The sequence below is a fragment of the Bos grunniens genome, chromosome 5 (assembly GCF_055505025.1).
Source record: "Bos grunniens cultivar Pamir isolate PY7600 chromosome 5, Bosgru_T2T1.0, whole genome shotgun sequence".
Classification (NCBI taxonomy): domain Eukaryota; kingdom Metazoa; phylum Chordata; class Mammalia; order Artiodactyla; family Bovidae; genus Bos; species Bos grunniens.
This window is the reverse complement of record NC_141169.1, coordinates 118,137,149-118,152,279: the sequence shown is the minus strand read 5'-3', so window position 1 is coordinate 118,152,279 and position 15,131 is coordinate 118,137,149. Positions and strand designations below refer to the sequence as shown.

Here is a 15,131-nt window from a genome sequence, read left to right as displayed (position 1 = left end):
TTTCTCAAGAGGCAGGTCAGGTGGTCTGGTATTCCCATAATAGTAGTTTATCTTTTTATTCTTTTTGTTTATAAAGGGCTTCTGTATCTTTTATTAGGTTAGTTCTTAAGGGCGGTCTATATTCGTTCTATTGTAAATGATATTTTAAAAATTGTGTTTTATGAGCTTGTGATTTAGTATATAGGAAATGAGCTAGATTTTTCTTTTTCTTTTTTAAGGCATCCTTTGAGATTAAAAAAAATTTTTTTTTTTTTTTTAATTTTGACCGCACCACGTGGCATGCTGGATCTTAGTTCCCCAACCAGGGATTGAACCCACACCACCTGCACTGGAGTGCAGAGTCTTAACTGCGGACCTCCAGGGAAGTCTAGATGTTTTTGTCTCGCTCTTTAGCTACCTTGCTACGTGCTCTGGTGCATTCTGACGAGTTGCCTGCAGAGCCTGTGGAGTTTTCTATGTCGTTCGTCGTATGATCTGTGAGTAACGATGTGACATCTTCATTCACTCATCCATGTGCATGGCGCTGACCGGGCCTCCAGGACGACGTGGAAGTGGATGTGGTGGGCACCTCTGCTGAGCGCGCTGTTTGCTGTTGTGTTTATCATCTGAGGGAAGTGTCCGTCTCGCCGTTGTTTGATAGCATCTGTGTTAGGAGTCATTGCAATATTTTACTGACTCTTTTCCTCTATTTATTGAGATGCAAATATGCTTTTTATATGTTAGCACATTTTCAAATGTTAAAGTCTTAAGATAAATCTAACTTGGTTTTGATACATTGTTTTATTTTTAATACATTATTAGATTTAATTTTCTGTTTTATTTTTAATAATTATTAGATTTCGTTTTGTTTTATTTTTAATAATTATTAGATTTCGTTTTCTGTTTTATTTTTAATAATTATTAGATTTCGTTTTCTGTTTTATTTTTAATAAGTATTAGATTTTGTTTTCTGTTTTATTTTCAATAATTATTAGATTTCGTTTTCTGCTTTATTTTTAATAATTATTAAGTTTCGTTTTCGTTTCCTTTTTAAAGGGTTACTACATTTTGTCCATGAGTGGTGTGGCCTGTACTTTTTCTTTCCAGTGCTCTCCTTGTCTGATTTCTGTCTTTTTTTTTTTAATAGTTTTGTTTGTTTATTTTTGGCTGTGCTGGGTCTTCGTTGCTTTTCTCTAGTTGTGGAGAACAGGGGCTCTTCTCGTTGCTTGACGGGCTCCTCCTTGCAGGGGCTCCTCCTTGCGGGGGCTCCTCCTTAGGGGCACAGGCTCTAGGGTGTGAGAGCCCAGCAGTTGTGGCTCCCAGGCTCTAGAGCTCAGGCTCGGGAGTTGGTGGTTCACCCTCTTAGTTGCTCCACGTAGGGTCTTAGTTGCGGCACGTAGGGTCTTCCTGGGCCAGGGTTCGCTCTCCTGTCTCCTGCATTGGCAGGAGGATTCTTAACCCCTGAGCCAGGGAAGCCCTCTCCTTGTCTGACGCTGGTGTCAAGGTTACGGTAACCTCACAGGATGGAATCTTTCACGGCTTCTGTAACAAATGACCACAAGTATGGTGGCTGGAGATGACCTGGATGTATCCTTGCTCAGTTCGCTGGGTTAGGAGTCCGGCACAGTCTCACTGGGAAGAAACCGGGTTGTGGCAGGCTGCGCTCCTGTCTAGACGCCCCGGGGGGACCCTCCGCCCGGCTCCTCCAGCAGCCAGAGGCGCCCCCACCGCAGGCTTGGGCCCCCTCCCTGTCTGCGCAGCGGCGGTGCGGCATCCCTGTGCCTTTCTCTCACTGCCTTCTCTTCCGCTTCTCAGGGCCCTGTGGTCACACTGGGCCCACCTGGATGGTCTCCCTGTTCCAGGGTCAGCCTATCAGCAGCCCGACCCTTCGCGACGTAGCGTGACACGCTCATGGGTTCCGGGCCTCTGGACTGGGCCTCATCTGGGGAGGTGAAGCATTATTTTGCCCACCACGCAAAGCCACAGACAAAGATTTACAGTGCTGAATAACAGCAGGGGGTCCCCTCCTCACCTGTCCCCCAGGATCGCCACTGGGGCCCACGTCTCCTGCCCAGAGGCTTCTTGGGTCTCCTGCTTCTTTGGAACCTCCCGGACTGCCTGTGGGCTGCTCGCTAACTGCAGTGACTGAAGAGGCCCGGGCAGCGCCCCTGGGCTCAGCAGCCTGCAGGGTTAACAGTTAACAGTTAACTGGGTTAACAGTTTCATCTTTACTGCCCACTGTAGTCTCGGGCTGACCTGCCTGGGGCCGCAGGACATGTGAGTGACCCTCGGCAGGTGCCGGGGCCATGTCACCCTGATCACCCTGGAGGCCGTCGCTCAGCTCGGAGCCAGGCAGGGCAGGGCACTCACCAGTTCTTTTTTCCCCCCAATTTTTTAAAATCAGAGGATAACTACTTTACAATACTGTGGTGGTTTTTGCCGTATATCAACGTGGATCAGCATTAGGTGTGTGTGTGTGTCCCTCCCTCCTGAACCCCCCCGCCCCCTGCCCACCCCATCCTCCAGGTTGCCACAGAGCGCCGGCTTTGGGTCCCCACGTCGTACATCGAGCTCCCACTGGCAGTCTGTTTTACTCGTGGTAACGTGTAGGTTTCAGTGCTGTTCTTCCAAATCTTCCCACCCTCTCCTTCCCCCACTGTGTCTAAAATGTCTGTGTCTCCTTTGCTGCCCTGCAAGTGCACATTCCCTGAAGAAAACCAGAGTTGAAAAAGACACGTGTACCCCAATGTGCATTGCAGCCCCGTTTACAACAGCCAGGACACGGACGCAACCTGGGTGTCCATCACCCGATGAACGGATAAGGAGGTTGTGCTATACACAGTGGGATGTTACTCAGCTATAAAAAGGAGTGCGTTTGAGTCACTAGTTCTTTGAAATCCATTTGGACCTGAGTCCTTGTCGTGGGGGAGCTTTGGCCGTTTTCCTAGGACGGGACACAAGAGTGGCCTGTCTGGCTCTGGCAGGGCAGAGTGAGGCCAGACTGACTCCACGTTGGCCCCGACGGTGGAGAGAAGCCCCACCGCACTGCTGGAGGCATGGAGCCCCTGGGCCGTCCTGCCTGACGCCCAGCTCCCGGGTCTCACCACCAATCTCAAGCTGAAGAAGAGTCCAGAAACCTCCGTGTGGTCTCCCAGAGCAGGGCTGTCACCTGAGTGTGATTCTGCCCCCGTGGACGTCTGCCGAGGTCTGGAGTCATTTGTGTTTGGGGCAGCTCAGGGGTGGGTGACCACCTGGCCTGGGAGTGCTGTGTCGCGCCCTCAGCGCCCGGGCTGGCCCCCAGCCGCAAGTTACCCACCCCTACCCTTAGTGTCCGCGGGCTGCCCACGGTGCGGGGGCCCAGCCGGATGCTGAAGGCCCTGCCTCTCCGCCTTTCTCCCCCGAAACGTAACACAGCCTCTGTCCCCAGCGAGGAGTGTGGGGGGATCTGACTGCTGGCTTCCTGTGCAGCCAGCGAGGCTACGCATTGTTCAGCCAGTGCTGGAAATAAAACAAAACCCAGGAGCAACAGCGGTCCCTGACAGACGCGCCACGAGGCCCCGTCGGAGCCAGGGCTGCCGCTGTGTTTTCACTGAGGGTGTGTGCTGGTCTCTTTCGCAACGTTCAGTTGACAGTGTAAACAGCCGGCCTGGCCTGAGCGGGAACTTGTGTTTTCACCGTCACCGTAGGCCGGAACGTGGCTCCCAGCTCTGTCAAAGCTTCTGCTGCCCGCTCTCGGCTCATCTCCTCTGACTCAGTTCATCAGTTAGTTTTAAGAAAATCCTTCTTACAATGCCTTTTTCTTTTTTTTTGGCTGCACTGCTTGCCAGATCTTAGTTTTCTGACCAGGGGTCGAACCTGTGCTCCGGGGAAGTATAGAGTCCTAACCCACTGGATTGCAAGGGAAGCTCCACGATGCCTTTTAAAATAATTTCTTTCCTTTTGGATAATCTCATGCAAAATAAAACTATACTCTTTATAGGGTGAATCCTTAACTCTTTTTTTCCATTTTAATTATTGAGGCAGCATTCACACCACGTCGTAGAATGAGCCGTTTCAAAGTGGACGCCTCAGTGGCATTTGGTACGCTCAGGGTGTTGTGCAACCACCCCTCTGTCTAGTCCCCAGATATTTCCATCACCCCAGGGACACCCACACCCACCAGCAGGCCCCACGCCCGTCCCTGGCAGCTCCGTTTGGTTTCTGTTATTACGGATTTACGTGTTCTGGACAGTTCATGCGTGTGAAATTGTAGTGTGTGCGTCTGAGACGGGCTTCCTTCCCTGAGCGTGTTTCTGAGGTTGTCAGTTCTTCGTCTCTCTGTGTCTGAGTTCGTCATATGGATGCACCGCATCTAGTTTCTAGTTTCTTTTTTTGGACCACATCTTGTTTAGATAGGATGCATCAGTCCATGGGCACGTGGGTTTCCACTTCCTGGCTCTTGTGAATCGTCGTCGGCTGCACCAAGGACCACGTACAAGATTTTGTGTGGATATATGTTTTCATTTATTTTATATTTCCCCTCGGAGTAGGATTCGGGGTCAGGTGTCAATTACATGTTTAACTTTCTGAGGAACCAATCCTTGACTCTTAGGTGAAAGTGCTTATCTTGACAAGAATGCGTCTCAGCTCCCAGCTTCTGTAGCCCGGGGTCAGAGTGGCGGCTGGGAGCTGTGAGAAGCCTTCCTGGAGGTAGTGGGGCCTGGTACGACTTCAGCCTTCCAGAAGGTTCTGTCCGGCATGGACACAACGCGCTATTTCATGGGATAACTCGATATTGTGGATGCTGAATTGGACCCTGGGACAGGAGCTTCGCTCACACACGAAATTAGGAGAGGGCGTCCCTGAGTCAGAGTTATCCCCTATCAGGAAGCTTTACAGTAAAAAATAAAAGTGGGAGTGAGAGGAGAAGGCAGCTTTGGGATCTTGGCTGTTTCTTTATTCATTTCTTCATCCTTCCTGTTTGTTTGTGTATTCATCTTTCTTATTCAAACTGTAAAATTTATAACATAAAGGCTGTCGTTCAACCGTTTTTCTGTGTACAGGTCCGCGGCATTAAGTCCACTCACACCGTTGTGTGACCGTCAGCCCGTCCGTCTCCAGGACGTGTTCATCTTGCGCAGCTGAGACCCTGTCCGGCTTAAACGCTAGCCGCCCCCCACCCCGGCCCCCGACACCCGCCATCTGCTCTGTGTCCGTGAGCTCGGCCGCTCTGGCTGCCCCGTGTCCCTGGGCTCACATGGCATCTGCGCTTTTGTGTCTGGTCCCTCTTGCTCAGCGCTCTGTCCTCAGGTTCCTCCGTCTCATACCTGTGCCGGGACCCCCTCCTTTGTAAGGTCTCCCCAATCCTTGTGCCTCGTGAGGCCGGGTGTTTCCTGACGAGTGTCAGGCGTGTTGGCCTCACCTGATGATCTGGTGATGTAGCTGGACCTGTGCGGGTGTGCTGAAGCTAAGCACGGTCAGGAGGTCCTCCTGGACTCGGGTGGGTCCCGATCCAGCAACTGGTGTCCTTTTAAGAGGACACACGACCCACGGCGTGACGTGAGGCAGAGGTGTCTGCAGGCCGAGGACTGCTGGCAGGAACCAACACTGCTGACCCTTGACCTTGGACTTCCGGCCTCCGCACAGAGAGGGTTGGTGTTTTCTGAGTCCCAGGCTGCGGGGCGGCCGTCTGGACACACCTGCGTCCTGAGGCCGCAGCCATCTGGGCCTTCCTGCCTTCTCCACACTCCGTGCTGGGAAGGCGGCTGCCCTCCACCGTCTGACCCCACACCCCGGCCTCCTGGGGCCTTCCTGTCTTACCTTTAGCCAGCCCAGCTCTGTCCCCTGCCCACTGAGGGCCCCCGGCTCCGCGGGCACTGAGACGCGCGGGGCTGAGCGAGCCCAGGGTCTAGACTGTGGACGACGGCTGCCCCCTGACCAGAGCCGGGCTCGTGGACGGGCCCCTCCCTCCATGAAGACCTGCGAGGCCCGCTCGCCTGCGGTCTCTGGGGTTTGTGGGCGGTGCCCACTGGTGGGTGCCCTGGCCCCGAGGCCCTTCTCCTCTGTCTCTTCTCTGTGACTCAGGGACCGCGAGGGGCCCGGCTGAGCTGGCGAAAGCCCTGCGCCCTCCCGGCTTGGAGGCCCTGGTTCTGGCGCTGTTTGCAGCTGTGGACGAAGGGCTGCAGCTCAGGCCCGGGGAGTCCTGGGGGAGCTCCCTGTTCTCCCAAACGAAACAGGCTTCTGAGTGATCAACTGGACGGCTGCTCAGGCAGGAGCAGGTGAAAGGCCCCTGAACATCAGCGACATTCCTGACCAGAGCTTCTGCAAACAGTCAAGATCATCCAAACAAGGAAAGTCTGAGAAACCGTCACAGCCGGAGGAGCAGGGGACGGGACGCCTACACGTCTTGTGCGGTCCTGGGACGCCGAGGACAGGAGGCGAAACCGAAGAAAGGACAGGGGAGTGCGGGCTCCGGTGAACAGTGTGTCCATCTCGCTTCATTCAAATACACACCCCACACAGTGTGATAATAAAATTAACTGTGGGAGTAACTGGGTCCTGAATATTCACTGGAAGGACTGACGATGAAGCTGAAACTCCAGTACTTTGGCCACCTGATGCGAAGAGCCAACTCACTGGAAAAGACCCTGATGCTGGGAAAGATTGAAGGCGGGAGGAGAAGGGGACGACAGAGGATGAGATGGCTGGAGGGCATCACCGGCTCGATGGACTTGAGTTTGAGCAAGCTCCGGGAGTTGGTGATGGACAGGGAGGCCTGGCGTGCTGCAGTCCATGGGGTAACAGAGAGTTGGACTCGACTGAGCTCCTGAATAACAGGACACTGGATGCTCGGTATACAGGACCTCTCTGCACTGTCTGCGCAATTTTTCTGTAAACTAAAGCTACTCTAAAATAAGTTTTCCTTAAAATTTAAAAACAAACTAAAAAAGTTTTTGATTTAAAAACAAATTCAGCAACCCAGACATAATCCCTGTCAGCACTGAAGTTTTTGCTCTCCATGCTAGTGGCTCTCTGGACTTTCGTGTAAACATGTGTGTTGTGTGAAGAGTGACTTTGCTTTTGCCCCCTAACTTCATGTTGTCTGGGTCTGCCCTGACGCCCGTGGAGAGGGATGTCACCCAGTGGGTGTGGCTGAGCTGAGCTGCACGGTGTGGACAGCCATCCTTTTATTTTGTGGCTCCCTGTTGATGGGCAGTCGGGTTTGTGCTCCTGGAGACTCAGAAATCCAACCCAGATGATGTAAACTCAGAGCAAATTCATTGTCTCCAGGACCTGGTTGTCCAGGATGGTCCATGGTCTTGAAATAAATTAATGGTAAGATTAACAGTAAGGTGCGTATTTTACTTGCCAGCACCTTTGACGTGAGTTAATATTCAGTGCTGTTTTCTGGTCATAACCTGGCTCCTTGGTCCTGGACGTTCCTTCGTGCTCTGCCCTCCTGGGCTCCCTGTGGGAGGGTCTGAGCCCTGGACCCATGGGAGGGAGAGGGCAGGACAGCTCAGAGCACATCCAGATGGCCTGAGCTTTTGAGCTTAAAACCAGCGTGACCCTCGAATCTCGGACCAGAACCCATCTGTGTGTGGTTTAAGATTAAAAGGATGTTTCATAACAAGTGCTACCAGGAAAGAATATCCTATGTCTCATATTATTACATTGGGCCTTTGCAAAAAAAAAAAAAAGAGAGAGAGAGAAAAGAAACACCCGCAGAAAAATAGCTTGGATGGAAAAATGAAGTCTCTGAAACTGTTGGTGCTAATGTCAGTCTTGGGGTTAAAGAGATGCCGCTGGACAAGGTTTTTCCCTTCCCCCCTCTGCTGCCCCCTCCCACCTTCCCCCGAATGTTTGTCCAGCGGCCTCTGAGTGCCGGGGACCGCTGTAGAAGTGACAGGTGCAGCAGGAACAAGACCTACAGGTTCTTGGTCCTCACGACTTCACTGGGGGAGGAACGGACATGAACAAATAAATCAGGCCGCGGCCGCTCCTGTGCGGGAATTAAAGTGGGGGTGTGGCAGAGCATGAGTCGGGGGACGCGGAAGGCCCCTCTGATGGGGGTCGTGCCGCTGAGTCCCGGGTGGCCCAGGGAGCAGCTACCAGCGACAAGGACGCCATGTTCCAGGCAGAAGATGCGGCGCGCAAGGGCCCTGGGGCAGGGGGGTGTCTTTAAGACAAGGGAGGGTGGTGAGGATGGACCACGCAGGACCATAAGGACCGTAAGGTGTGTGGGCGCTTCCCTGGCGGTCCAGTGGTTAGGACTCCATGTTTCCACTGCCAGCGGCCTGGGTTCAGTCCCTAGTCAGGGAACTAAGATCCCGAAAGCAGAGCAGCACGGCCGAAAAGAAAAAAAGTCAGCCTTTCCAGGTTATCGTGAGGACCAGGTGGAGCCGTCAGAGGGCGTTCACTGCCTGACCTGCTAGGCGGTGGGTGTGGTTACTGGGAGAGCCGGGGGCCCCTCCACCAAGCGTGAGTTCTCAGGTGTGAGACTTGGCTTCCCAGGGTCTCAGTTTTTCTCGCCTGTCAAATGGGGTAATGCCGGCTTCTCTTAGAATCCCTGGGAGTCTCAGGTTTGCACCCGAACGTGTTGTGACTTCTGCAGCGGTTACGTTTCTCCGCTGTCTGGACAGGTTTGTGACTCAGGGTTCCCCACAAGTGGCTTCTGGCTCCTGGGTGTCTGAGGAAACCCGTCCCAGGGCAGAAGCTCCCATGCTGTGCCTGCCGTCCTTCTAAGGGCTCCCGGCAAGCTGAGTGTGGTGGCGGCTGTGCCGGGTCCAGAGGGACAGGGTGGTCTCCAGGCCTTGTCGCCTCACCGCATCCTCTCGGGGGTCCTGAGGCTTCCCAGACTCGGGCTGGAAGGTGGTCCCTGGCCCCTGACCGTCCGGGGGCACAGCCCAGCCCAAGCTCTGGGAGGGTGGGGCCCACCGGGGGCTCAGAGCTTGCCCAGATGCCCCAGGGAACCGGGGCGGGGGTGCTTACGCAGGGCACAGGCTGCACCCGCATTGTGGGGCATCCGTCTGGGCTGCCGGGACCCAGAGCCGAGCTGAGTCACAGGGATGAGAATTTGGCCAGGTGTTTCTCGGGCCCCAGAGCACGTGGTGTGGGCGGTGGACGGGAGCAGGTGGAGGTCCCTGAGCATTGTGGCTGCACCTCAGGGCTGCCCTGGAGGTGACGGAGCTGCCCTGTGGCCATCGTGGCCGGAGCCAGTTCCTGGGGCAGCTGCTGGACAGCCCGCCTGGTTCTGGGCTGGGAACCTGGGGCATTGCTCAGCCTGGTGACCCAAACCCTCCGCCGTCTCTGGCCACCAATTCCTGAGGACCTCGCTTCGTTAGTGGTCATTTGTGTTGGCTGAGAGGCCGTGTTCTCCTGTGTCTTCCTAAAGCAACACATGGTGAGCTTCTCCTGGATGCTGGGCTTCCCAGGTGGCGCCCGTGGTAAAGAACCTGCCTGCCAGTGCCGGAGACGTAAGAGACATGGGTTCAGTCCCTGGGTCGAAAAGATCCCCTGGACAGGGGCATGGCAACCCACTCCAGTATTCTTGCCTGGAGAATCCCACGGACGGAGGAGCCTGGCGGGCTGCAGTCCATGGGGTTGCAGAGTCAGACACGACTGAAGTGACTGAGCACGCACGGGTGTGTTTAGATGAGCAGGACACAGCCAGGAGGAGAGAGGCCATCAGCGCAGCAGAGGTCAAGGCCGTACCTGGGCGGGGACCGTGCTGGACACCGTGGGCTCTGAGCTGGGCTGGGGGGTGGGTGGGTGGCTGGAGCAGGTGCAGAGAGAGGAGAGAGCAGGGAGAACGGGGTCTCGGCGTCCCCCCGCGTCTGGAGGAAAGTGTGTGAGGCCAGAGTCTCAGGCAGTGAGGGCTGGGTTGTGTGGTGAGGGTTGAGATGCCCTGATGAGCTGGGGGGGCGGCTCCCCCGGGGGCTTCTGAGTTTGATGGGCGTGACGGGGGCTGTGCTTTCAGAAGCCAAGTGCTGGGGGAGGAGGGAAGCAGGCCCTGGGATGCGGGGTCAAGGTCGTGGTCACGAGTGGGCAGGGGCCTGGGGCTCGGGGGTGCCGGGCGAGGGGACCGGGCAGGCGGGCTTCTGAATGACCCCCCACCTTCTGTCTCACAGACGGCATCCACAGCGTGGTGGCGCTCTGCACCCTGCGGGTCACGGTCATCACGGATGACATGCTGACCAACAGCATCACCGTGCGTCTGGAGAACATGTCTCAGGAGCGGTTCCTGTCCCCACTGCTGTCGCGCTTCGTGGAGGGCGTGGCCGCCGTGCTGTCCACCACCAAGGACGCCGTCTTCGTCTTCAACATCCAGAACGACACGGATGTGAGCGCCAACATCCTGAACGTGACCTTCTCGGCCTTGCTGCCCGGCGGCGTCCGGGACAAGTTCTTCCCGTCGGAGGACCTGCAGGAGCAGATCTACCTGAACCGCACGCTGCTGACGGCCGTGTCCACGCAGCGCGTGCTGCCCTTCGACGACAACATCTGCCTGCGGGAGCCGTGCGAGAACTACATGAAGTGCGTGTCGGTGCTCAAGTTCGACAGCTCGGCGCCCTTCATCAGCTCCCCCACCGTGCTCTTCCGGCCCATCCACCCGGTCAACGGGCTGCGGTGCCGATGCCCGCCTGGCTTCACCGGCGACTACTGCGAGACCGAGATCGACCTGTGCTACTCCAGCCCCTGCGGCGCCCATGGCCGCTGCCGCAGCCGCGAGGGCGGCTACACGTGCGAGTGTCAGGAGGACTTCACAGGTAGGGGGCCCCCACTTCTCCCCGGGGGGCTCAGGGGCGCGGGGAGGCCCCAGTCACCTGTGCCTCACACCAGGCTTCCAGCTCACAGGTCAGAGTGCCCGGAAGTTTCCTCCGTCCACTCCCTTCCTGAGGGACGTGGCCAAAGGCTGGACCCCGGGCCCCCGGGTGTTGGCTCTGCTTCCTGACCACAGCTCCGGGGTCTCCACTGACCCGTGCCATTTAAGCCACCCTCTTAAGCGTCTGCCTGCAATGCGGGAGACCTGGGTTCCATCCCTGGGTCGGGAAGATCCCCTCTGGAGAAGGAAATGGCACCCCACTCCAGTATTCTTGCCTGGAAAATCCCATGGAAGGAGGAGTCTGGTAGGCTACAGTCCATGGGGTCGCAAAGAGTCGGACTGAGCGACTTCATTTTCACTTTTCGCTTTCTTTGGAAGGACAGTGGAGGAAGCTTGGGCAACCAGAGCCCACTGAAAATCTACCCAGATGAAATGACATGTGTTTTGTTTAAGTGGCTTCCTTTTCTTTTAAAGATTTTTTTTTGATGTGGACCATTTTTAGTCTCCGTTGAGTTTGTTACAATATTGCCTCTGTTTTGTTTTGCCTTTTTTGGCCACATGGCACGTAGGATCTTAGCTGCCCCGCCCCCCCGCCGACCATAATTAGCTGCCCCTCCCCCGACCACAAGGGTCAAACCCACATCCCCTGCCTTGGAAGGCGGGGGTCTTAACCACTGGACCACAGGGAAGTCCCTAAGTGGCTTTGAATTTAAAGTAGTTCATTCCTGATTTCGAGTTTAATTGGTTATAGTGAAACAGCATAGGAACTTCCCTGGGGGTCCAGTGGGTAAGACTCGGAGCTCCCAGGGCAGGCAGCCAGGTTCGACCCCTGGTCAGGGAACTAGGTCCCACGTGCTGCAACTGAAGATCCTTCGGGCTGCAATAAAGATCCAAATAAATAAATATTAAAAAAATTAAAATAGCATAACTGGGATAGAAACAGTGAGCCACTAAGTGTTGGGATCTGGAAAGATGACGTTGGCTTTTTCATGCCTCGTTGTCGCTGTAGAAATTACTCATCTTCCCTGCCTCCAATATACGCTTCGCTTGAGACATCCTCATCTGTCACCAAAATGAGTCTTTCTAAAGGCAGCCGATGGTTGTTTTTAAAAATAAAAATCCTACCGAAAGCAGCCCAGAAACACACACTCTTGCTGTGGTCACGTAGAATCCAGTCGCCCGTTCGAGAAACAAGTGTTCTGAGGCAGATGGTGACCGTCTGTCTTTCTGGAAAGTTCTCTGAGGTCAGGTGGGACCTGACTCGGCCCGGAGGAGGCTCTGAGAGTCTTCTGTGGACCATGTCCTCGGTGGGCGTGTTTGGTATAGACAGTGGGGAGACCGTTTCTGCACACATGGGGCGTGGCCCGGATGGAGCCCCGGCCAGGGCTTACGGGCACAGCAGGTGTTCCCGGAGCAGGACGAGCGTGAGCCTGGGGTGGGGACTCTGGGGGCGGGAGGCAGGCAGGCCGTGCTCTGCACCGAAGAGGAGGAACCACTGCTGGAGGAGGCGGTGTCTGGCAGCCTGGGGAGCTGGCGTGCGCCCCGGCCTGCTGCATCTGAGCCCAGCCTGGTTATAACCCGCTGGCACCTCTGTGGCAAGAGAGGCTCGATTGCCCGCCGTGGCGCCCCTCAGCCGTCTGTGTCCATCTGTCCGTCCATCTGTCACGTCCGGCCCTGCCCATCTCTTCTCCATGGTCTCCCAATTGTTAACTGTAAATTCCTGGCTGCCCTGGGATCTGGTGATGAGCAGGGAAGGTAAAGGGGACCCCGGGGCCTGAGCCACACCTGAGTCATCAGGGCTGTCGTCGTGCCCAGGAGCCGTGCCACGGACACGCGGGTGGGGCTCCACCCCTTCCTCCCCTCCCACTCCTCGCCTGTTCCGAAGTCCCTGCCCAGTTGTGCCAGCCGTGGTCAGCCCTCCACACAGTGGGGAAATGTTTCCCGCCTCCCCGCCAAGCTGGGTGTCTCTGCCTCCCTCCCCACCGCATGGCCTAGATGGGGAGTGGGTCCACAATGACTCCTGCTTCCAGTGGAGAAGCCGTGGCCCCAGGCCCCTGGGACAGAGCCTGGTGCCCTCCAGGGAGTCAGCCAGTGAGCGGTCATTTGCTAGCTCAATGAGCATTAGTTGAGTACCTGCTGTATGCCGGCCAGCGCAGCCATCAGACCTGCCCCGCCCAGTGGGGTGGGCCACCCAAGGTTGCCATGCAATCGGCCGTCTCCCTGGTGGAGACACATGACGGTAGGGGCCACATGGGGGACACCCCAAGCACCCCAGACTCTGGCGGCTTCATCTTCAAGATGGCCAGCGTGGGGGGTGCTCTGTCCTGATTGAGCAGACCAGCGTGGCCTCGTAGCCGCAGCCACAGACCTGGGCTCCAGAAATCCCAAATGTGAGCTTGAGGCCACGTCTGGGCAGGGTAAGCAGAGGCACTGGGGACCCGTGGACCCTGGGTCCTCTCCACAGAGGCATCAGCCTATTGGTGGGAAGGACTTCCAGACTTCTCAAGTTCCGTTTTCATCACCAGAGTCATTTCTAGAGAAATTATGCCCGGGAATGACCCGGTGTGTCATCGCTGCTGAAAGGTCCTGATGGGCAGGGGCCTCATCTGAACGTCCTTGGTACTGAGTAGTCGTACGCATTTCCCTCCGAGATAAGGCTGAGTCAGACTGATTACTCCTCCTGCATCCCCCTTCCTCTCTTTCTTCCTCTCTCCCTTTGAAGCCCTGCTCTCTCGCTGGAGGTAATTGAGCCCATTTATTCCTGGTGAAAGCCGTGCTGTCGTCACCAGCGTTTTATTACTGGCTCCCGGGTAAGGCGAGCTCCGGCCTGGCGGGAGGGAAGCTGGAAGGGGCCCAGGACCGCCGGAGGACCCTGGCTTCCTGTGTTGCCGGACGGGAGATGAGCTGGGTGAAGGAAGGTATCAGTTAATTTCAGGAAAAGCTCATGAATCTGATGCTGGAAAAATACCCCGACGGCTCCCTGGGGTTTGTTCCGTCCCTTTTGGCCTCAAGGAAGTTCCAGGGCCCCCGGAGCGAGGGCTCCCTGTCCTTCTAGGGAGAAGGCATCTCTCCTTGTCATAGCTCTGCGTGGGGGCCTGGCTGGGGTCTTCAGGGGCCCCGCTCTGGAGGGAACGGGCACAGAGGACTGCAGGCATTGAGGTCAGCCTGGCGACCTCGCATGCCGGTTTCCTGGATCTCGGTCCCTGTCCGCTCCGGCCTGTGAAGAGCGTGGCTTTGACTTGGGTTTTGGTTAAACTCCCCACGCATGTGGCCCATCCCTCCTGCCTCCTCTCCTCCGCACCTGCCATCTCTCTGTCATCACCGCCCTTGGGTTCCAGCCCAGTGCTGTCCCTGCTCTGGGGAGCTTCCAGGAGGTCCCTGGCTTCCTGAAACAGTGACTGTTGATCTCCCTGGAAACTCCCTCTGTTTACATGTTGGTCGATCTGCTCTCATTTGGGGTGTGAGCCGCATATTTCCACGACCCTCAGGAGGGCAGCAACCTGAAGATGGTACTCGGTGGGCCCTTCTGTGTGCTGTCCTGTTCCAGACGAGTCTACCCCATTTCCCTGATCCTCCTAGCAGCTCCGTGGCCCCAGTCGAAAACTGGAGAGCCTGTGGTGCAGGACATTCAAGTGTCTCATCTAGAGGTTCTCTGTGGGGGAGATTCTGCCCCCAGGGGACACGTGACAACATCCCAGGATGGGGGTTGGGGTGCCCGTGGCTGGAGGCCAGGCGTGCTCCCAGTGCACTCCAGGGCATGGGGCGTCTCCCACAGAGAACGGTCCTCCCACAGAGAACGGTCCTCCCCGGAGTGTTCTGGTGGCGGCAACGGGCCTGCTCTAGAGCCAGGTGAGGGTGAGGCAGGATTTGAAGCTGGTGCTCTGGCTTCTGAGCTCAGGCTCATCCACCCTGTGGACCCCTTGAGGGCGGGATGGCCGGGTTCACCTTTACCGAGTCCTTTTTCTTGCTTCATTGATGTCACAACATCTGTTCAGAAGCGCCTTTTGCATGCAGGGCGCTAAGGGTTCCAAGTGAAGTGCGAAGGGTCTCTGAGCGGTGGCAGCGGGAGAATCACACTGCGTCCCCCTGTTCCCGAGGTCAGTCCAGTCGCTCAGTCGTGTCTGACTCTTTGCGACCCCATGAATCGCAGCACGCCAGGCCTCCCTGTCCATCACCAACTCCCAGAGTTCACTCAAACTCTTGTCCATTGAGTCGGTGATGCCATCCAGCCATCTCATCCTCTGTCGTCCCCTTCTCCTCCTGCCTTCAATCTTTCCCAGCATCAGGGTCTTTTCCAACGAGTCAGCTCTCCGCATCAGGTGGCCAAAGTATTGGAGTTTCAGCTTCA

General features: G+C 56.2%; 1 protein-coding gene across 3 annotated transcripts in view; it reads left to right on the top strand.

The window, feature by feature from the left end:
- CELSR1 (cadherin EGF LAG seven-pass G-type receptor 1) overlaps positions 1-15,131 on the top strand; it is a 145,784-nt gene that overhangs the window by 43,716 nt on the left and 86,937 nt on the right. For all 3 annotated transcript variants that reach the window (XM_086403292.1, XM_086403293.1, XM_086403294.1), the window contains exon 2: positions 10,089-10,727. In XM_086403292.1, the coding sequence (XP_086259418.1) occupies positions 10,089-10,727 (639 nt within the window). The remainder of the gene's footprint in view (positions 1-10,088; positions 10,728-15,131) is intronic.